Raw genomic sequence first — 22,151 nt, forward strand, 5'->3', positions numbered from 1 at the left:
AACGGCCTGTCATGACAAGTGCATTTGGATCACACATATCCATGGGACACGTGTATATAGCAGGTATTTGGAATTATTTATTTACAAATGACCTACATTCAGGTGTCCCTCAATCTGAATGTCAAGCGTACTATAGGCATGCAATGAGTATGCCAGGACTGATCTACAGTGAGGTGTCCCGCAATTTGAATGTCAAGCGTACAGGCATGCAAGGAGCTCGCATGCAAGGACACCTACATATTCAGGTGTCCTTCCACACATTGAATGTCAAGCGTACTGGCATGCAAGGAGGGAGGACTAATTTTTGCACTTCCTAGTTTTCGCTAAATACAGCGACGTCGTGCAAGAATATATATCAGTATACGTACGTAATAATATGTCAGGTGAATTACAATGAAAGGAATACCTAAACACACCAGTAAACAAAATATATACCTGTAGTGAAATAGCAGTTAACGCATGGCAATAACAGTACAAAGCCAGGACACCACATTCATTGCAACCCTTAGTTCAGGGACGGCACCAGCAGATTACCACCTGCCCTCTCCCCCTCCCCCCCCGCCCTCCCCCACGAGCAAACATATTCAAAACACACTGCGTAAGTTCCCAGCCTCGATCCGGATGAGGTGCTGCTACACAGTCACTTTTAATCGCGATCACGCCTGATCGAGGTCAAGATGATCGCGATCAGCGCATCGCGATATTGCTCCCTGATCGCGATTTGACTGACGTCTGAGCCAAGTGCGATACGGATTAGTTTGGACCGTACAGCAGCGACCATTCTTGATTGCGGTCAATGAATCCGATCTTGATTGGCGCTGATCGCAATCAAAAGTGCCCGTGTGACAACGGTATTAATTAGAGGTGTATAATGGTCAATGCACAGAAAAAATGGTTTCTTTGGAACTGTGATGCATGATATAATGGTATATAACGTGTTGGTCTTGTCCCATGCTCACTCTGTACAAAAATGTTGCACAAAATCTCAGGAAATTTTCAATGTAGGAAGCACATGTTAGCTAGAGCTTCATATAGCCTCTGCTGGACGTTGGGTTCAATTAGGTCCCTTGTCTCAACATTTCGATACACTACACACTTGGAATGTTCGGAGTTGGAGTGCCTGAATATGCAGCTGTCAATAGTTCAATCGACTTCATGCTCAGAAGTAGACAGTTCGAGTTCTAAAACACCTGGTATAATCAGTTATGGGTTATGCTTCGGAGGTCATCGGTTTGATACCCTTGACCTGCATGCTTGAAAGGTTCTAAGGTTGAACGTTTGATACAATACACTCTGTAAAGATCAGTGTAGAGTTCCTTCATACTTTAATTAGAAGTCAAGGGTATAATACATGTAGACATGGTCGAGGTTCAATACACAAACATGTTTGTAAGGTTCAGAGGTTCGAGTCTCTACAATTCAGAGGTCAAGTGACTGATACCCTACACACCTGGAAGTTCAGTGTTCAGGTTCCTGTATACTTCAGATGCCAAGGGTTCGATTTGTTCAGCTCGAGGGAATCGATACCCTACATGCTTTGAAGGTTCGGTGTTCGCGTTCCTACATATACGTCGGATGTCGAGGATTCGATACACTGCACACATGGAAGGTTTCGGCTTGAAGTTTTTTTTACCTTGCCGGTCAAAGTTTTGACTCCCTAAATGCTTGAAAGATTTGCGTTCAAGTCCATGTAAACACATTTACCATAAGTCACAGGTTTTACTTAAAAGGTTGAGGGTTCAATACCCTATGCACCATAATACTTCGGGGTTCAAGTTGCAATATACATATTTTAAAAATTGAGGGTTCCATATTCTATGTGAACAGTTTGAGGTTTGAGTTCTGCAAACATTGTAGGTCAAGGGTTCAGTACTGCACATATGCTCAGAAGGATGGGGGTTCAATCCCTGGCACATTTGATAAGTCGGTTTGAGCTGTTGCGTACTATATGCCACTAAGTGTTTCACATGTATTTTCTCTGAAGCCCATGTATTCCTATCAAAAGGCGCCATTACAGATAGACAAATATGCTTGGGAAATAGCTCGACAAGCTTACACATTAACCGATTCTTGTACATCTCCCACAGTATGGACTCTAAAGGAGGCAAACCTGCTTGGGCTAGTTATGTTAGTTGATTTGAATACATGGAGGAAAAGCTGGGATGAAGGTTCCTGAAAATAACACTACTTTGGTTGTCAGAGAATAAACAGCTTTGGGGTACCACTACAAGACGGCGATGCTATATGCTTTGCATGTAGACAAAAAGGCAACAGCCATGAGCCAACAAAATTTAAACAGTGATACAGGCGTTCACAGTTTGAGGTAGCTCATTTTAGCTGAATATACATGTAGCAAGAGCTCTGCTGATGTGGTTGGACTGTGTTCAAAGGTTATGACAGATTTTACTGCAAGCGTGGTAATTCTGTGGTAGGTTTCACATTTGTTATAGGTGAGATCCTCTATACTGAAACCAAGAGTGGTGATTACTGGTGCAACAAAAGTACGTGACTTTTGCATGATTAAAAAATATTTTCCTATCTTCAAGGATTGGCTACCCAGAAACCTTATGAGGTAGGCTGTACGGTTACATGTCCTGGAGTTAGGGAGTAAAGTTGTTTAGCTGCAGTTAAGTATACAGCATGAAATTACCAGTTAAATCCAAGTAGCCACATGTTTTTGGCACTGGCACTGAAGACCGTTCTCTTTGCCGTAAGAAGACTAAAAATTGCTTTCGTTTTGTCATAGCTATGTGGTTTTGAACTATCCTGGTATTAAACCAACAATCATATCAATAAAAGAAGACCCAATCCTGTAAGCTTTGCAAATTTGACAGATGCACTTAGAACAAGCAGTCTCCCTTAGGCAGTATTAGAGAGTGTTGCCACTGTTATATGTAATCATCACAGTATACTCAGAGGCATGGGAATGTCACTTGCACTAGCTCACTAATGTGCTTCCTCAACGACCACATTAAATGTATCTCAGAGGTCACACCTTATTGTAGACACAATATTGTCACAACACAGAAAGAACAGGACACAGGACCACCGGTTGCGACAAGGAAAAACAAGGTCTGTATTGACAGATCAAAAAATAAGATGCTTCAACGTCATCTTCCTGAGAGAGAAGAAACAGTGGTGCTGCTCGTGCTCCTTACTTCGTTGTCCTCTGTCAACCTGCCAGCTTTTTAGTCGTGACGTAATGTACGTGGATCATCATAAGTAGTGCACCTTATGTTCTGTACTACGATAGCATCTGACTTTTCTGACGCACTTGTCTTGACAAGATATACATTTTCTTGCATGTTGTGCCATGCTTCGTGCACGGTTTCATATGTACGTAAGCCTCAGGAGATGTCTGCAGTTTTGTTAAAGAGCTTCTCTCTCTCTGATTTACTTGCACAAAAGTGCTCTTGTGCACTTATGTGTTTAAGTATGCCAGCCACAGAGTGCGAAATCATGAACTTGCATCTGTACAGAGCAAGCTCACTGCTGCCACCACAAAGACTGAATAGTTCATGTAAGCCTTATGATGTCGCAACTGTAAATACCTCTATCTTCAGGTTATATAGCTGTTCAAAGTGCCTCATTTCTTCCTTCATTGTGGTAAGCGTGTGCTAATAACTGCTCATGCTGTTCATCAATGCACTTCGACTTGTGTCATCGTTTGGAAGCTCACTCTTGAAGAAGCCTAACTTGTAAAAATTTGGTGGCTTTCACCCTTGGAAATAATATGTGAACGCCTCATGCCAAGTTATCAGTTTTCATGCATGATATCAAGGAGCCAATTTTGAAACATGGAAGTATGATTGAAATTTACCACTTAACTTTACTCAAGTTCACGAATGCACGTGAATGCCTATTAAACTACAGAGGTACAGAGAAAGACCGAGAGGGCCGGAGTTAAAAAAGACAAAGCTGGGAAATTAACCAGATTGCACTGATTTGTTGTCCCGCACTGTGAGAGGAGAAAGTGGGTAGAAAAAATAATAAGGAAATTGTGAATGCAAGAATAAGTGATGCGCATATATACATAAAAGCGTTCATCACAGATTGACGGACTGTCATAAAACTGGGTTGTTTTGAAAAATTTCAATAGTGCTCTTTCAGACCGCAGCACAGATAATGCTTGAGATGCACACTTTTGCACGTTACATGACAAAAGGACCTCTTTTTTAGCAACAAGTGCTTTATGATGTAGATCATCGGCTACATGGACACACCTGTGTAACACTGAGTGTGTGAAAGGCTGTTTACCTCATAATATGATGCTAAAGCTGTCAGCCACTTTCATATCCACTGCACTATGAATACCTCTAAATGCAATTTGAAGTTCCCCATCCTGTGTCAAATGACTGCGTTTTATGTAGTGCAAATTTTCTGATCTGCTTACTCTCTGCGTTATTTATCTGCATTCACTATGGCACCCTTTGCGTTACCCTTTGCATTACAAACAGGACAGACCATGCACTACTCTCAAGTGATGTCTTTACTATGTCACATCCCTATTCAATAGGACGTGAGACTTGTTTTAAATTATCAGTTTACCAACCTGACATTCCTTTAGCGAGCTCAATCATGCAGATATTTAGCTGCAGTCATTTTACAGACATTCAGCATTGCCCAAGATCTGTCTCTTGACATTGTGCCCCTTATTTTTTTTCGTTTAGTTCGATCACTTGCTTCAATCCTTATGTTGTAGCATCTTCAACTGTATCATGACAAAAAAAAAAAAAACAGAGTACCACAACAATGCCATAATGGCTATAGTTGGTGCTTCATTTCCTTGTTTTGTGCTGGTGTGTTACCAGATAACACGTAAAAGGAGACAGCAGTGTATAAAAGGCCTCACAGAAAAAAAAGAAAAAGAAAAAACGTCGCTCTGTTTAAGGATCGAACCCACACCTGACAACAACACTCTGCCACCAACCTGCGGCGTTAGCAACCTACACCACACAGTACACACCGGTTCGCTTGCTTAATTTCTAGGAGAAAAGTTGGAGCAGAATATGTGCGAGTGCTTGGGTACGATGTGCGATCGTATTTATTATTTAAGCAGATATTACGCGATCGTATCTCGCCTGGCGTCGCTCGCTTTTGTCGTCTCTCTTTGCTGTTGGTTGGCATTCGCTCGCGCGTGACATCATGAAGTTTTATGTGTCATCACTGCAGATACTGGCTTTTGGTGAAGCTGTTGGGTCGCCCAGTCACAAGCTTGAGCAGCTGAAGCTTGATCCCCAAAGCTCTTTTGCCATTTAGTCGGTCATCGCGCGAAATCAGTACGACGTACGCCGCCAACCCCCTTGCATCTAGCTATGTGCCGCACTGATTCGAGACGTGCTAGTCGATATCTCACTCGATCCCAAATTCAGCACGGGATTTCGATCAATTGCCTAGGCGAACGAGCGGCGACACCAGCTGATCACGAAATCTTGCTACATTTTCCTTCGACGTAACAAAATACTGTCTTGTGTAAAAGCTTTACTACTTTATAGTAGCCCTACGGTTCATTGAGAATGTAGAGCTTTGCTTCGGAGGAAAACATCGCCGACAGAAACATAAAGCCGCACAACTACGTACGTGCTGGCAGAAGCCTGTCGTCTGCTATAACAACAACAAAAAATACAGATCTGCTGAAAGAGTATTTGACTTGCGCCGTAGCAAAATGTTCTTTAAAATAAGTTGGTAGTTTTATTTTTATACTATTCTGCCTAATAATATGCATTCACTGTTTATTTGAACTCTTCGATGGTTTTGTTTTCTCTCTTTTTTAAAGAAAAAAAGAATAAGTCAAATCCATCCACAGCCAAAGCCAAATGCTATCTTTCTTTGTGTTGTCACGCTCGGCGTCTCGTTACGTCCACTGGAACTTCAAGGCAAAAGCATTAATTTCGTGTGCGAAAGCGCCGTCCATCGTTTGTGCAATGTGTAAAGCTTGCGCGCAATTCTCGTGGTTCTTGGAGCTTCGGTCAAGTACGAGCTGTTCAAGGAATCGGCGGAAGATTCCGCATGTGATGGCCGACTCCCGTGGCTGCCTACTGCACCGCTGCATGAAAGAAGCTAAAGGTAAGTGGCACAGGATATTTTGCAAAGTATGCAACTTAGTGCAAGGCTGTGTTACCGCATACGGACGAAACGTTGTAAAGACTCAGCCTTACGCACCTCTATGGGTGACCGACATTGTGCGCGTTACCGATTCGCCTTGACGACGCTCGTTTGAGCAGAGCCACGGCGCATTGGCACGGTTGTACGGAAGCAAATATGTAACAACCGAGAGAATATGCATGTGTATGATGATCGATTTTTGTTATGTGTATTGTAGTGAGCGGCACTTGCGTTGCATCGTTGTTAAAATCTGCAACGCGATTTACAGTTTGTCAACATCGTGTTCACGTTCGTGTGCGATATAACTTGCAACTTGGCTTATTTCTGCTTGCCTAGCGTCGAAGTGGTGGTAATAAGCAGAAATTCATGAAATGTTTATTATGCAATTTAACTGTGGCTTGAGCTAGTTAAACGTAGTTTTTGATGAAACAGTTACCTGGACCCGTGCCTCGAGTGTAGAGACGTTCGTGCTGTCTGTGTGTATGCGTGTGCATCACCTTTGCTTGTTAGTAATATTGTACCAATGAGCATCCACGTTTCACATCGGACAGTCATGAAAACTGGCATGCAGACTTCATATTCTGCCAGAGTGTTGCTGTTTACACATGAATATACTGTCAGCATGCAATTGTATACATTAAGCTGCCAGTGGTATAATTAGCATAGTCCTGTGTGCTTGCTGATGAAAGGATGTATACTGACGAGGCAGAAGATTCTCTGATAGGGCTAGTTAGCTCATCAGGCGAGTGTTTTAGCGCAAACGGGACATGAAAAGAAATAGGACACGTAATGACAGGACCAGCGCTGTTACAAGTCTCCCTTCTCTCTGTATCTTATTTGGACTACAGCATCTGTGTTTGTATAGCTATAGCAGCTGGCTTTTGTGTTATGCTATTCTTGCGTATGTAATGCTACAGTACTAATCAAAATAGATGGTGAATATAAAACATGCTCTTCGACAGAACAAACTGCTACACTGAACACTTAAAGGGGTGGTGCCACCAAATTTTCAGGCTATAAAAAGCCTGCTGCTGTAGGCTTCCTCTGTATGCAAGGACACCCTGCACGAAGTGTTGGACACAGCAAATGTTTATAATATATTTTAATTTGCTTCCAAAGTGTGCCCAAGTTCTTGAACTCGAGGCCCAATGCTAGTGCATCTGACGCAGACGTCACTGTGTAGGAAGTGTAACGAAAGATTTAGTGACGTGTAATTAGCGGTGACCCACAGCACTGCTGCACCGACAAAGCCAAGAGAGTGCTGACGAACCTACACTCACTCATTTTTCTCAGCGTGTTGCCGAACTAGCCAAGCTTGCTGGTATTTTGCAAAGTGCTTCACATCATCACGCGAACCAGTGACAATACAGAATGTTAGTTTGTTCGCACGCTTTGCATTAGCATACCGGGTTACCGTAGCCGTAAACGTGCGAGGCTAAATAAGTAGGGCCACCTGGCAGCAGGAAGATAAACCAGGCAAGCACCGAATCCGCCTTTTCAATTTTCCTGTGCTGCCCTCAGCCGTTTGGTAGGGGCCGGGACAACCGGTATCGCCAGAAGAAAAGCCTCCGAGATGAAGAGACGTTTCGTAACTATTCCGCTGGGGGATGGGTGCACGCACCGTGGCATCGCGAGAGAGGCGGCTTGTTGTTGCAAAAACCTAGTGTGTTCTACTTCTCTGCCGAAGTAAATTCTCGGCAACGGTGTAGTACAGAATGCGTTGCCTTTTGAAAAAATTTTTCACCGTGGTCACTCAGCGAAGACAAAGAAACGCGCCTGTAATTGTGGTTGCACAAAAAGTCACAAGATGTCGATACCGTTGTCCAGTAACCTGGTATTCCACAAACACCTCTGCATATTCTGGAATGCCGTACACTAATGTTCTCTATGAGAAAATTTTAGCAAGTGTTACAAGGCATCCCGACAGTTGCTTGCGTGTGTTACAGCTTTGTGGGCCCAGGTGTTCAAACTTCCTACACAGTGACATCAGTGTTTAACTCGGCACCCAGAAACCCAAAGTCATTCGCATAAATAAGGCAGCATTACATTACATCAGGAATATATTGATTTTGGAGCATGCATCATGTTTCATGGAGCACTAAGAAACGTTTGCCACAAGGAATGTGCAAGCCGCTAATTTTATGGCACCACCCCTTTAACAAAAGCCCGCTGCATGCTCAGTTGCCACTTGCTTGAGCATTTTTTAAACATATTCCCATTCCTCACCACATTGACACGTCTCATTGAGGGCAACGTCACCATGGTTTGAGTTCTTTTTTGAAAAAAATATCAAGCTGCATATAGGATGCTTCTGTGTCTAAAATCGGTGTCACACGTGCACTCTTGATCGTGATCAAGGTCGATCCAGATCGGATTTCTTGATCGCGATCAAAAATCATCACTGCTACACGGACCAAACTAATCTGGATTGAGTTTGGTACAGACAATTCCAATCGCGATCTGAGCCAGATCTCGATGCGCAGATCATGATGGTCTTGATCTTGATTGGGCCTGATCGCGATTAGACATGACCGTGTAGCAGCGCCTGATCCTGATCGAGCCTAATTCGTATCGCCCCTGATCGCAGTCAAAATTGCTCGTGTGACACCAGTATTACATGTATATCATAACATTAATGACTACCAACAGACAACCAAGGCAAGGAAAGCATTGGGGATGTTATTTGTAGTAATTATGATATAAATGTCAAGAAATTAAAGTGGATGAATGGACAACTTGCCACCATCAGGGACTGAAGGAACCTGCAATGTTGAAGTAATGTGTCCGATCCTTTACCAAATAAGGTACGACAATGGTCGTCCTCCGTACACTTATTGGGTATATCTGTGTATTTAAACCTGAGAGTGTTAGCCAATGCCGCTCGTAGCCATGGCGGCGAATGTGGAACATCCTTTTTTTTTTTCTTGCTGGCATCACATGGCACATGATCTTAATTTCTTGACATTTATATCATAATTACTACAAATGATGTCTCCTATATCTTCCTTGGCATGATTGTCTGTTGGTTGTCTCTATGTTGTGTCTAACGAAGAAAATGATCCCTTAAATTCCCTTTGTTTTTTTAAAGGTATATATATAACTCAGAAATATCAGGTAAACTATACTCCCATATCACAAGTTGGTCGCACTGCTGTGGAGACTGCTTAGCCAATAGGAAAAGTTAAAATCTCTTATAAGGTATTCATCCGTGCTGTGCTGGCTGCTTTGCATCTCCATTTTGTCTAAAGGCACTTGTTTGGCAAGTAAAGCCAGCATATGGCAGCACAGGAAAAAACAAAGCATTGCGGCATCGCTTGAAGCGGGTGCCTTCTGAGTCAAATTTTTCAACTCGTCATTGTGCACTGTTGCCCATAATGTCTAAAGTGATGCTTTTTATTTGATTTATATTTGTGTCCTGGCACTTCAACAGCAATGTGTTTGCGAATATTTTGCATTGTTTCAAAGATACACTCTCAAATTCTTAGCAGGTGTGAGCGAACAAGCACCTGATCTCAATAATAAAGACAAAACATACCTTATGCTTTGTCCTCAGCATGAGATGACACAAAGTGATAGCTGATTGCGTAGTTTATTTTTTGATGTCAAGATAGTGGGCAAGTAGCAATCATGAGATCGGATCAAAGCAGGTGGTCACATCTGATGGATGCGGCCACGTCGCTTTATAATCACAATCACCAGCAGTTACCTCTTTAATAATTAGTCCTAGGACGTACGTGCAAAGCGGGATTAGTGGTCACATATCGCTCTGACGTAGCATGTGCCAAACAAATGCGAACGTCTCGACCTTGCCAATTCTAAGGCAGTTGTATGTAGAGCTATGTTTTGCTTTCATAAGCATGTGGCTTGCTTACACCTCATAGCTTCCACATTGCTGCAACGAGCTTGTGAGATGAAGTATAGTTGTCGATAGTGAAAAACGAGGAAAAATAATTGAACTGCTTATATTACAACAACGAAATCCATTCAGGATGAATCAGTCCTCAAGAAAGTAGTTCATGGGGAGATGGAAGCTTGAGGAGGTGGAAAATGCTTGAACGCGGGGTGTCACTGGAGCCAACGTTTCAAGAAGTGGTCTCGTCTTCTTCAAGGTAGTTGCTATCATGAAGAAGACAAGACCACGTGTTGAAACATTGGCTCCAGCAACACCCTGAAGGATTTTTCATCTCCTAAAGAAGGTGTGATATTTGGGAAAAATTCACAGAAAAGATCAGCAGGAGGAGCTGTTGCCACTTTAATGTGAAAGAGATTTCATGCTTCCGAGAGGTGGGTAGACATTGTCTAGTGGCTACGACATTACGCACAGTGTATAATCGTGTGGGAAGGTGCTTTCTCTACGTGTTGTCGTGAGATGTGTTTTCAAACAAAGCAACTGTTTATTGTCACTTTGTCACCTATTGATAAAGATCGCTTAAAATAGGTGCAGTGCAGGAATCGGTACAAGCCTCTTACTTTTGAGTGACTGATTAACCTTTTCAACAGATGAATGTTCATTTCAAATAAAATAATGAAAGCTCTAAAAGTTTTATTCATAATACAGCTGGTGTGTTTTAACAATATACCGTGATACTGTTAAATGCTATCGATGTGCTCGAGTAATGCGTAATGTGACAAAAATAATAGTATTTGACCTCAGAGACTGCATATGCACATTTACACAACTTCAAATGTGTGTGGCTTTGAGAGCATGGTAAAAGTTTCTGGACAAGCTTTTGTTTCACTCCTAGTGAGCGTTCTGGCAGTGCTCGCTATGTGGGAAGTTATGTTGTCACGGCATAATTGGACGTTTCATTGTCAGCCGACTCACCTCGCTTAAGCCCTGCATCCCGTTCATCTTAAGCTGTGTGGCTCAGTTCCTTTTTAATATGCTGTTTTTCTGAGGGGGGGAGAGGGAGACGCACGCTTCTGTCACACAATGTGACTTGAAGATTAGCTTTTGATTGTTAGAAGACATATTTCACATTCTGAAAAAAACAGCAGAATGTGCCACTGTCAGTGTTGCCTCTTCTTGTGGGACAAGTTGTGTATTGGAGAATCGGTCATTCTGCTGTTACATGGAGGGGTGGTTGTAGCAAGTGGCACTTAATACATTTTGTTAACATCAGACTGAGTTATCTGTGAAATGATACTTTCATACAGAAAGTATTACATAGGCCAGAGTGCACATGCCTTGGTGGCAAGTAGAAGCACAAAAACAAAACCAAATGGCTGTTCAGCATGAAACTAAGGTCACTCTATACATTTGGCTTGAGCTCTATGATGTGGCACATTCTGGATTTTACAGTGGCACAGCTCATATACATCTGATTGTGTTGAGTGGTATACTGACTAATATAAAAAGATGGGACAAAGGGTTATGTATTAAAAGAGCACTGACACAAAATTTTGAAGCTCATATAACTTGTATGATAGATTTGTGTTGACACACACGCACATCATCTACAAAATATCGATAATTAATATAGCCTAGAACATATTTAGAATAAATTTTAAAGTGTGTGCCATGCAACTGGGCGCAAAATGGAGCTTTGTGAAATCACTTTGGTGTGTATGTAAACCAACAGCCATCTACATCACGAGTTTGTGCAGGCTGCCATGACCCTTATGTGCGCTCTAACCAGCAGTTGTCAACGCGGTGCTGACGTGCAGTCACAATCTGCGGCATGCATTGTGAGTGCGTTGCTGTTTTGTGCGTTCATGTGGCCAGCTGTGTTTACAAACCACGCTAGACCCCACCTCTCTCAGCACTCTCTGAAACCGAAATTGCGACTAGGTGCTATAAATATGTGTCCAAATGATTCATCGTTGTGTGCTCTAGCAAACAAGATTTCCAGTCGTGATTAGCGTGTCATTAGCTGATTATTTCAACAGGAAAAAGCGAGATGTAAAATTTTTGTGTCAGTACTTTTTTAATAAGATAATTTTTTATGAATACTTGTTGCTGGAATAACTGCTACATGCTTTCTTGAATACACAAAATTCATAACTACCATAGAAGGAGATGAGACTTGTCTCATTGTTGGCTCATCTCCCTTCTATTGTTGTTGTGCATCTTGTGTATTACAGAGGTAATTTTGACATATCTTTCAATTTAGGTTGCGCAGTTGCAGTTCGTGTTAAGCTTTTTCATTGAGGAAGCTTTCCAGGGCATACAGTTAATGTTGCTTCCCTGTGCAGTTAGAGTTGTGGCTGTGCTGAAATGACCTTAGTACTTTTCTCATATACGGTAGAGAGTAATCATGCATCGTCAAGGTCATGTGCAACATTGGGCGGATCGGGGTAGTTCAGAAAAAATAAAATAAGGTTGTAATTGCAGAGCCTTACCTATTAAGACATTTTATGAGTGGAAAGCAGCGCTTATAGATGGAGCAAGAAAGGAGATCACAGCTTTGATTAACAACCAGATGTGTTGATTCTTCCAGTCTGCATTTATATACTGCACCACTAACGCAAGGAAACAAAAAAACAGAAGGAAGGCTCAGCCTGTGCAGAGGCATCAATCAATAGGACAGCAATTCTATTTCCTTCGGAAGCAGGGAAATCAAGGGTAGGCTTACACATGCCTTGCCACTATTGTGGATATAAGTTTCTGAAATGAGACGCACTCATCTTATCGTATCAAGAATAGCGGCAAGGCATGTGTAAGCCTCCCTTCGATTTGCCGGACTTCTGAAGGACATGGAATTGCCATCCCATTGATCACTTTATTTCCTCTGCACAGGCTGAGTCTGTTTTTTTTTCTGTTTCACTGCGTTACTGGTGCAGTATATATGTGCTGACTGGAAGAATAAAACACATTTGGTTATTGGACAGTGCCATTGGGGGGGTCTGTGTCCTTTCTTGTCCCGTCTTTTAGCACTGTTTTCCACTTGTAAATATGAACCAACCAGCCAAATGAGTACCCTGCCTTTAAAAAAGGATGCCTGGGTTGGCCTATTGAAAATCGGTTTTTTGCTTCTACAGAAATTCCAATGTAAGATTTTGCAGTTTTAAAGACCTTATGTGCGGCCTTGTGCAGATTGACCTTGGCCGAGGAATTTTAATGGAAAACCAGAAGTGGCAGTGGCTTCCAGAAGAAACCGAGGGCTCCCTTGCTTTCTCAGAGAGAAAGAGCAAAGGCACTGTGGCGCATCGAAAACCTGCACAACTAGAGCATCCCTGGTTCACCATGCTGCTCTTTCATCAAAGAGGAAGGTCATCATCCTCAGAGAAGCTTCATGCACTGAAGCGTGAGTCTCTGAATCATATTTTTGTTCTGTTACAGGCAGAAAACACTGAGATTCAGCCAGGATGTCTAGAATGAGTAAGGGTGACAAGTGTGGAGATTTTCTTGCCGGGCAGTGTCGCATTTTGCACCAGTGCCGTTAGTGGCCGTGAGAGGTGCCGCTGTTTAGAGTTGCAGATAGCCACAGCTGCCGTTGCAGATTACCGTGGCCTTGTCCGAGACCTCAGTAAGTGTGCTAGTGTGCTCAGTCATTGCTTTGTGCACTGCCAGAGCATTTGACACCACTTGTTTTTATCCGCATCATTCTGATACTGCCCCAGCAGCTGTTTAATGTGGCCCATCACCCCTGTGTAGATGCTCTCCCAGTCTGCACACGGGTTCTTGTAAGCAACATCAGGAAAGTCTTCTTTCGGCAGCTTGTCCTTTCCACTTATGAGTGCATGCCTCAGTTGGTTCACAGAAATGTCAGCAACCTCGGCGTCATAGTTACACAGCACGCATGATAAGGTCTCACTTATCCTGTACACGTGAGGTATGGAAGCACGTTTCTTCTGTTGGGCACTGGCAGGCTGGGAGGTTTGGACAAACTGTTTACCACATCTTTTAGGAACGCAGGAGTGTAACTGTTTGTCGGAAAGTCCCTTTCGCTTTTCTACATATAGGAAGTCAGGTCTTCAGGTTTCGTGCAAATACAACATAACGATCCAAGACGACAACTACTGACCTTGGCAAGCGTCAGAATGACGCTTGCCAAGGTCAGTAGTTGTCGTCTTGGCTGGTACATTGGCTGGTACTTGAACATTTGGCAAGCGTCAGAATGACGCTTGCCAAATGTTGAAGTAGCAGCCAGTGTATGTACTCTTTCTGTAGACGTAGAAGGAAAGTGCTCCATTGTTCCTTTTTGCCAACACATCCCAAAAAGGCAGTTTCTAGTCAGCCTCCACCTATCCTGCGACCTCAATTAGATCTTTATAGTTTAGTTGTGTGATGAAGCTTCTAAAGCAGCCAAGCTTAATCACTCAGAAAAATAGTCTACATAATACACCATAATACTTGGTGTTGTGCTGAAAAGCGAGGGCAGGCGGGCTTTTCCAGCCGCTGCATCATCAGATTCACAGTGGTCACTGAGACAGGCACCCATTGGTGTGTCGCGTACTTGCCTGTAGTGGGCTTTTTCAAAACTTAAGTAGGTGTTACCCAGGCAAAAAACTGAGGTGCCTCCTCAAGTCGGGGGCATCAGTTGCAGACCTTTCTTGTTGGGCCAACCAGTGCCAAGAGCAGCAGCATGCACCCCAGTGGTCGTATTAGTCCGAATGTAAGTGAACAGAACTGTACACTTCCATTCCCATTGACATGGTTGTTGACAAGCAAGTCCACTGCTCTTCAATAGTTGCCTCTCTCTCTTGGTTCCTGCTGTGTATCTGACAATGCAGAGGCTCCAAAATAACTCTCACTTTTGGTCCAATGCCAAGAGTTTTTGTGTGCTACATGGAGGATTTTTTTTGCGTGATTAAGTGTTTTGCTTAGGAGCTTTCACCATGCATCAAAACAACCAAGCAGATTCCATTCAGTTCACGGGGGTGATAGGGCAGACCACATGCCAGCTTTTTGGATGTGTTTCTAGAAAGGGACTTGGCACATTCTTTCAACGTTTACAAAAAGAGTACGCATACTGACTGTCTGGACTTCATGTCCCTACATCCTGACACTCGTCAAAGAAAAGTACTTGCCTTTCCATTGGACTACTCACATTTGCACGAAATCTGAAGACTAGACTTCCAACATGCAAGCAGGACCTTTTGATGAAGGTTACCCTCCCGAGTTCATGAATGGTCTGGGACACCGTTTGCCCATTTCCAGCCTCCCCGTTGTTGACATGGGAGTTGCGCTCCCTTTCCTCGAGTGAAAGTTATCACAGGTGCTGTGTAAATATAACATTGGGGTTGCTGAAATTCCCATGTGCAAACTGTGGGACGCACTCGTAAAAGAAAAGGACTAGCTGCCAAAATACTTCTCTGGCATTTTGTACATCTCCTGAGCGGACTAGGTAGGAGACCGTGTCTACCTTGAAGAGATAGCCAACTTTAACCGCAGTTGCGCCAACATAAGAACGATGCAGATAAGAAAAAAGTGACATTAAAAGCACTGTCAGAGCACACAGCAACGACTAAGTACGAAGTAGTCGAGGTGAACTCTAGCGTAATGACAGAAACTGGAAGTCACACCTGTATCTGTAATTCCTTGAGGGTGATTCCATGAGAGATCGTACATGCATGTCCGATCGATATTTTTGTTTTGTCAGGTTTTTTTTATGTCTTGCGTGGGTACATTCAGTGTCCATGCAACTGAAATTTCTAAACTCTCCCAGCGGGGCAAAAAAAATGTGGCGGCATGCAATACTTACCGCAATATTTTCCAATTACGAACAAAGCAAATGAGGACATACGATATTGAAACCGTGTTTTGACTGACTTAAGTGCTCTTAGATAAAAAAAAATTGTAAAAATTGAGACCAGAGTTTTCTTTTTCTGAAATGAGCTTTTTTTCATATAAAATCTTGCTTCTTCAACTACTTTTTTCTTCTTTTGCATGGCCTGTAGAAAACAGGTCTTTTGCAAAAATGTTGCAAAGGCTTTGTTTTATATTCGACACTTTTTTGGCGTTTCTCTGTGAAATAGCAAGCGCATCAAGGCACATCAAAGTTTGCAAACTTTTTTTACTTGGGCCGTGTTTGCCATTTTTTCACATTTTTTCTCTGTTGAAGACAGCATAAGGAAAGCATGGATGTAATTCAGAGTGACACGTATTGAAACCAGCAGCAAAAATTTTTTACACGTTTATAACTCACGAAATTCGGCTGTGAAATCTGAAAATATTGTGGTAAGCAAAAAGGGACACCTGTGCCGTCACCTTCAAATATTTTTTTGCCATGCTGGGAGCGTTTTTTGAAATAAAATTTTCTGTCCCATGCGCTTTGAATGTGCCCACACAGCACAAAAAGAAACAGACAAAATAAAAATATCTCCTGTACATGCACGTTCGAGCTCTCGTGGAATCACCCTTGAGATATGTTAATGACAACAGACAATAATGCCAAGGAAAGTATAGGGTCTCATAGCAAGGATCTCGTTCTGGCAGACTTGATGCCTTCAGGTAGTATGCGAGGGATTATTGGTCAGCTGCCAGCTCGTAAAAAGATCACGTGTGACGTGATGCCAACAGGCAGGAAAAGAGTGTTCCACACTCGCCGTCATGGCTGCGATCGGCGCTGACTAACACTCCCAGGTTTGAATTCACATATATACTTCAAAAAGTGGATGAAGGGATGACCGCCGCCGTAGCTCAGTGGTAGAGCATCGGACGCGTTATTCGAAGGTCCCTGCCGGCGGCAAATTTTCTTTTCGTCCACTTTACTTTCTTCACATTTATATTCTAATTACTGCAAATAACACCCCTAATACTTTCCTTGACATTATTGTCTGTTAGTTGTCATTAATATTGTGTCTAACAAAGAAAGAACGAGCCCTTAAAAGTCACCTTTCTTTGAGATATGTGTGGTTTTGGCGGTGCCCTTTCTGCCAGTGCTCTCAAAGGCAGAGTATAACATTGAGTGAGTTGGTACAAAGCTTAGTGAAATATTTGTGGCGCAACTGAGAATAAGGAAATGTGAGCAAAGACAGGATAGGGCTCTGGACTTTCAACTATTTTATTTTCCGCACATCACCCAAATATATGCATAATTTTTCAGAAATGCGCACACAGACAGGGCACATGACATGTAAACTATTGCACAGTGCTATGAAAAAGTAAGCATGCACTCTTGTACAGAAAGATCGAAGGAACACTGATGCATCCATCCTCTTCTGTATGTGATACGCATCAAGCACTTCACTTGCTAAGGTTTCCTTGCTTTTTCCTATCACATGCATTTCTCCAAACAGTGGTGTGCAGCAACACAAAGCACAATGGAAGGCAGGTGTGAACCCACACCATTGTTAATCGATAATACATGGTCCCTTAGGTGATTATTAATGTAGCGGCCGGTGTAGCCTATGTACACTTGCCACAGCTCAACGGCATTTCGTAAACGACACCCACCATGCAACGCAGAACTGGCCTGGTGGGCTTCTTTTTGCACAAAAGCTTGACTTTTGTGAAAAGATAAGGGCACAAAGCTTCGACAGCTTGTTGGGTGCCGAGAAAGCAACTGGAACATCATGCCTGTATGCAATTTTTGTTGGAATTGTGGGCAATCTTGTGCACGTAAAGGAGAACCAGTGCTCTCTTTCTGCACGGCCTCGGGCTGCCTGTTTCATCTTTTCAACTTCTGTAGCAAAGATTCGAACACACTGGTCAAGACCACCGAAGGAAGCCGGCGCTACCAGCCTTGAAATCTGTAACTGGGAACTGTTGTCCATAGTGTGCTCGCACGACTTCAATAACGCTGACCGGAGACACAGTTTCGCATAGCTCTTTTCATAGTTTTTGAGTGAGCATATTCATAAGGCAGAAGGTCCTTATGGGCACAGGAGCTATACATTAGCACGAATGTATAGCATTTAGTAACAGGTTCATGTCTAAAAACTGCAAATGATTGCTGACCAGTTCTGTGTTGCAGGGTGGGTGTTGTTTATGAAATTTCATTGAGCGTTGGCAAGTCATATATTGGCCGAGTCGGCTGCTGCATTAATGATTGCCTGAGGGAGCATGTATTGTCGATTAAGAATGGTATGGGTTCACACGTGCCATTCCATTATGCTTCATGTGGCTGTGCACTGCTGTTTGGAGAAACGCATGGGTAGAAAGCAGAGAAACATTGACATCTGAAGAGCTTGAAGTGTATCACGTACAGAAGGAGATGGATGCATCATTGTTCCTTCAGTCTTTTTGTACAAGAGTGAATGCTTATTTTTTATAGAACTGTGCTATAGCTTTTTTTTGATAGTGCTGTGTGATAGTCTGCATGCGCTGCGCCCTGCCTGCGTGCATATTTCTGAAAATATGCATATTTTGATGATGTGCGGAAAATAAAACAGTTGGAAGCGTTCCCTTGGACTTACTAAGGTTTCCTGGCATGGTTTCTATGTGCTGTGATTCTAACTAAAGACTATTCAGGGTGATTCCACAAGAGGTCGAACATGCATGTCTGGTCGATATTTTTGTTTGTTTTGTCTGGGTTTTTTTATATGTTATGTGGGCACTTTCAAAGTGCAAGGAACCAAAAAGTTTATTTCCAAGAAACACTCCCAGCGCGACAAAAAAGTACCTGAAGATGGCGGCGCAGGCGTCCTGTTTTTGCTCATCGCAATATTTCCAGACTTCATGGCCGAATTTAGCGCAAACTATAAATGTGTTGAAATATTTTTCTGCAGGTTTTAATACGCATTGCTGTGAATTACATTCATGCTTTCTTTATGCTGTGCTCAAAAAGGAAAAAATGGCAAACACAGCCCGAATGAAAAAAGTTTGCTAAGTTTGATGTGCCTAGGCGCGTTTCCTCTTTCATGCAGAAACTTCAAAACAGTGCCAAATATGGAAAAAAGCCTTTGCAACATTTCTGCGAAATATCATTTTGCTACAGGCAGTACAAAAGAATGAAAAATAATTAAAGAAGCGAGTTTTTTCTAAAAAGCTCATTTTCAAATAATAAAATTAAAAAAAAACTCCCGTCTCAATTTTGACAAATTTTTTATCGAAGAGCGCTTATGTCAGTCAAAGCACGGTTTCAATATCATATGTCCTCATTTGCTTTGTTCACGAGAGAAATGGCCCTTGCTGTGTCACTTCAGTGCCATTGATGGTTGTTATCAGCTTGCATTGTGCGTAAATCAACAGTTTTAATTATTTTGCTGCAGAAAAACTTCACTCTGGTGGCCTGTCTTCAAAAAAAATGTGTTCTTAGATTTTATTTATCGAGCGTGTGCGAAGGTGGGCTGCTTCCGCTCTCTAAAGGGCTAATGCGTACGCAGTTTGCAGCCTACAACCTCAACTTATCCCGCCATTATTCGCTAATCAAGAGCATGTGAGACAACGCGAGCACATGATTTAGGTGACTTTGCCATAGCTTGCCTTGCACACCAAACAAAGCATCTGTATGTAGCGACTGGCCAGCGTGCTGTCATGGAGGTGCTTTCTCACTGCCTGCTTCTTTCCCTTCCATTACATGCATTGAACGCTCTAACCATCTTCCCCATTCAACACACACTATGCCTAAATAACATTTGCAAAAAGTTATCTTAGCGATTTCCGAACCGTTTATTTCGCTTCCTGCTATCACATGTTTTTGGCGTCACAAACAACGTCTTCCTGTATCATCTCGACCTTTACCTCAGCGTTTCATCTGCCAGAAAACGTGCAGTGCGGCATCATTAAGCCATAAGTGGCCAAATCTGCCCAATTTATGATGTTTTGTCGGCATTTGCTTAAGTGCTTTCGCACATCGAAAACAGCAGAGGTCACTGGTGGCGCCAGATGGACATTATTCTTAATTTCAACAAGTGTGGCGCACACATTGATTATCACCCTACAAAGCCTTTAGACGTCCTTGGGTCATAGAACACGCGTGAAAGCATCAGCAGTTCTGGAAACTCATTCATGACAGCAGCGCAAAAGTGAAGGAATGTGTGCGACGCTGTTCAGTATAAATGTTTTGGCTTGGTCTAGCTGTTCACTACACTAGATGCGCGCCACCCCTGGGTATTCTGTGCCGATTATTTATGCACTCACAAAAAGAAGATTGCTGAGAAAAACATTTTCGCTGCATGAGTTTTTTTTTTTGTTGCTATTTTTGTTGCCTACCTGCGGAAGCTACTGCCACAGGCCGAGAATATTCGCGACATCTACTAGGTCTGCTACCATTGCTTTATGAGTCTTAAGGAAAACCTGTCTACATCTTTGAGAACCGCGATGAGGTAGACCAGGCATTTTTTCCTTGCAATGTCTTTCCGACTAACTTTCCCGTTGGTAATACGTTTCAGTTTTTGTACTCAGTGCGAAAATTTCTGCTCACACAGCATTCGCTTCTGGCCTATTTCAGATGCTTTCCACCAGAGGAGCGGGTGGGAAACGAGTTCTTCCAAGGGAGCGTCTACCGATACCTGGCGGGCAAGCTGAAAGTCATCAGAAGGCCGAATGAATAAATCGTTGGTGGTTCATCTGCATGTACAACGATCAACTGTTGTGTGCACCTTTTTGCAGATCCATATTACTTAGTCACAATCTGTGCCAGTAACACATATCAGTAACTGGCTTTTTGATTGAGGCTTCTTTTATGATGTCTGAAAGTAAGGCATTCTGCATCCAATTAATTAATTCATAAACATGGTTTCATCTGGTTCTACAGACTATATTTCAAGAGAACATGCAACAACACCGAACAAAATTACAATTCAAACGTGTCAAAATATGTATCACGAACTTTATTGTGGTAATTAATTAGCTGAGCAGGTCTATAGCCATGAATCAAGGCACATTGTCGGCGACTCTACTACCAATATCCACACAACTGTGCTGCGTGTATATACCTACATTTCAGTTATATTAGGATATCCAGCGATTTTTCTGCGCGATGCAGGACCAAATATTTCAGTGCCGCATCTCCGTATGATACGGATGATCAATATCCGTATCTTACGGATTTCCGTATGATACAGATATCCGTGGTCCTTAACTTTCTTCAACTTCGCGGCGAATGACCCACTGACGACGGAATAGTCGGCCCCAGTGTCGACGAGAGCGGTAACGTTGTGTCCGTCGAATAGTACGTCGAGGTCGCTAGTCCGCCGTCTTGCGTTGCGTGTACGTCGCGGCGTCGGGTCACGGCTACGTCGGTTCGCACCGCTGCTTCCGCGTTGCGTCGTCAGGTCTACTTCCACGGGTCGCAAAGTTTCGTCTTCAGGACGTCGTTCGGCGTGCGGCGGGGGCTCGGAACTTCGTCGCGGCGTCGTCGTCGACGGCGGAGGATCTTCAAAGTTTCGTCGTTCAGCAACCGCACCTCCATCGGTTGCTGCCCTTAGTTTTCCGGATACGGGCTAGGTGACCGGCCTCGCGTTGGGCCAGTGTATGGTCGGCGTTGGGGGGAGACGTAGCGGCCTGGCGACGGCGAACGGGAAGGTTGTCGGGGCGTCCATTGCGTTCCCGCGAGGTAGTCGGCGATGTCGCGTGGTCTTTCCCCTCGTTGTGGACGCGGCGCGTCGATGGCGAACCCACGCAGTCCCATCTGTCGGTACTGGCAGCGGCGGTAAGTGTGGCCAGCTTCCCCGCAATGGTAGCAGAGTGGGCGGTGGTCGGGGGCGCGCCAAACGTCGGTCTTCCTCGGCGTGTATAGCTGGCCGGCTGGCGGGCGGTGTGACGTCGGTGGCGGCGGCGGTGGTGCCTGGCGGCGGAACTGCTGGGGTGGCGCGGCGTCTTGACGTGGGCGAGGAGGGGGGGCGTTGCGTCGGGCTGCAGCGGCATAGCTCACTGCTTGCAGCTGTGGCTGCGCTGACTCGGAGGTGCCCAGAGACTGCTGTATTTCCTCTCGGACGATGTCAGCGATCGAGGCAACTTCAGGCTGTGGTAAGGGTAAACGTTTGCGCAGTTCTTCGCGCACGATCGCTCGGATCGTTTCACGCAGGTCGTCGGAGCCGACATGAACAGCTGGGCTTTCTTGAATCGAACGGCGATTATACTGGCGGTTGCGCATTTCCAGCGTCTTCTCTATCGTCGTCGCCTCTGAGATGAATTCTTGGACTGTCGAGGGCGGGTTCCGCATCAGCCCAGCGAAGAGCTCTTGCTTAACCCCTCGCATGAGCAACCTGACTTT

The 22,151-nt window shown here is 43.7% G+C and overlaps 2 protein-coding genes across 3 annotated transcripts in view; one reads left to right on the top strand and one right to left on the bottom strand.

Moving 5' to 3' along the window:
• The window catches only part of LOC119404402 (uncharacterized), a 326,575-nt gene that overhangs the window by 207,624 nt on the left and 96,800 nt on the right, over positions 1 to 22,151 (bottom strand). The gene's annotated exons all lie outside the window — the stretch shown is intronic.
• Positions 5,832 to 20,513, top strand: LOC119406110 (uncharacterized). 2 transcript variants are annotated; one of them, XR_005186539.2, is made up of 3 exons: positions 5,832 to 6,066; positions 13,142 to 13,352; positions 20,385 to 20,513. XR_005186539.2 is itself a non-coding variant. In XM_037672956.2 (3 exons), the coding sequence occupies exons 1-3, from the start codon at positions 11,719 to 11,721 to the stop codon at positions 20,459 to 20,461; spliced, it is 363 nt and encodes a 120-aa protein (XP_037528884.1). In that variant the 5' UTR covers positions 11,563 to 11,718; the 3' UTR covers positions 20,462 to 20,513. The 2 variants fall into 2 exon arrangements, 1 of the variants encoding a protein (XP_037528884.1); XM_037672956.2 differs by lacking the exon at positions 5,832 to 6,066 and adding an exon at positions 11,563 to 11,793.

The sequence above is a fragment of the Rhipicephalus sanguineus genome, chromosome 9, assembly GCF_013339695.2.
Source record: "Rhipicephalus sanguineus isolate Rsan-2018 chromosome 9, BIME_Rsan_1.4, whole genome shotgun sequence".
NCBI lineage: Eukaryota > Metazoa > Arthropoda > Arachnida > Ixodida > Ixodidae > Rhipicephalus > Rhipicephalus sanguineus.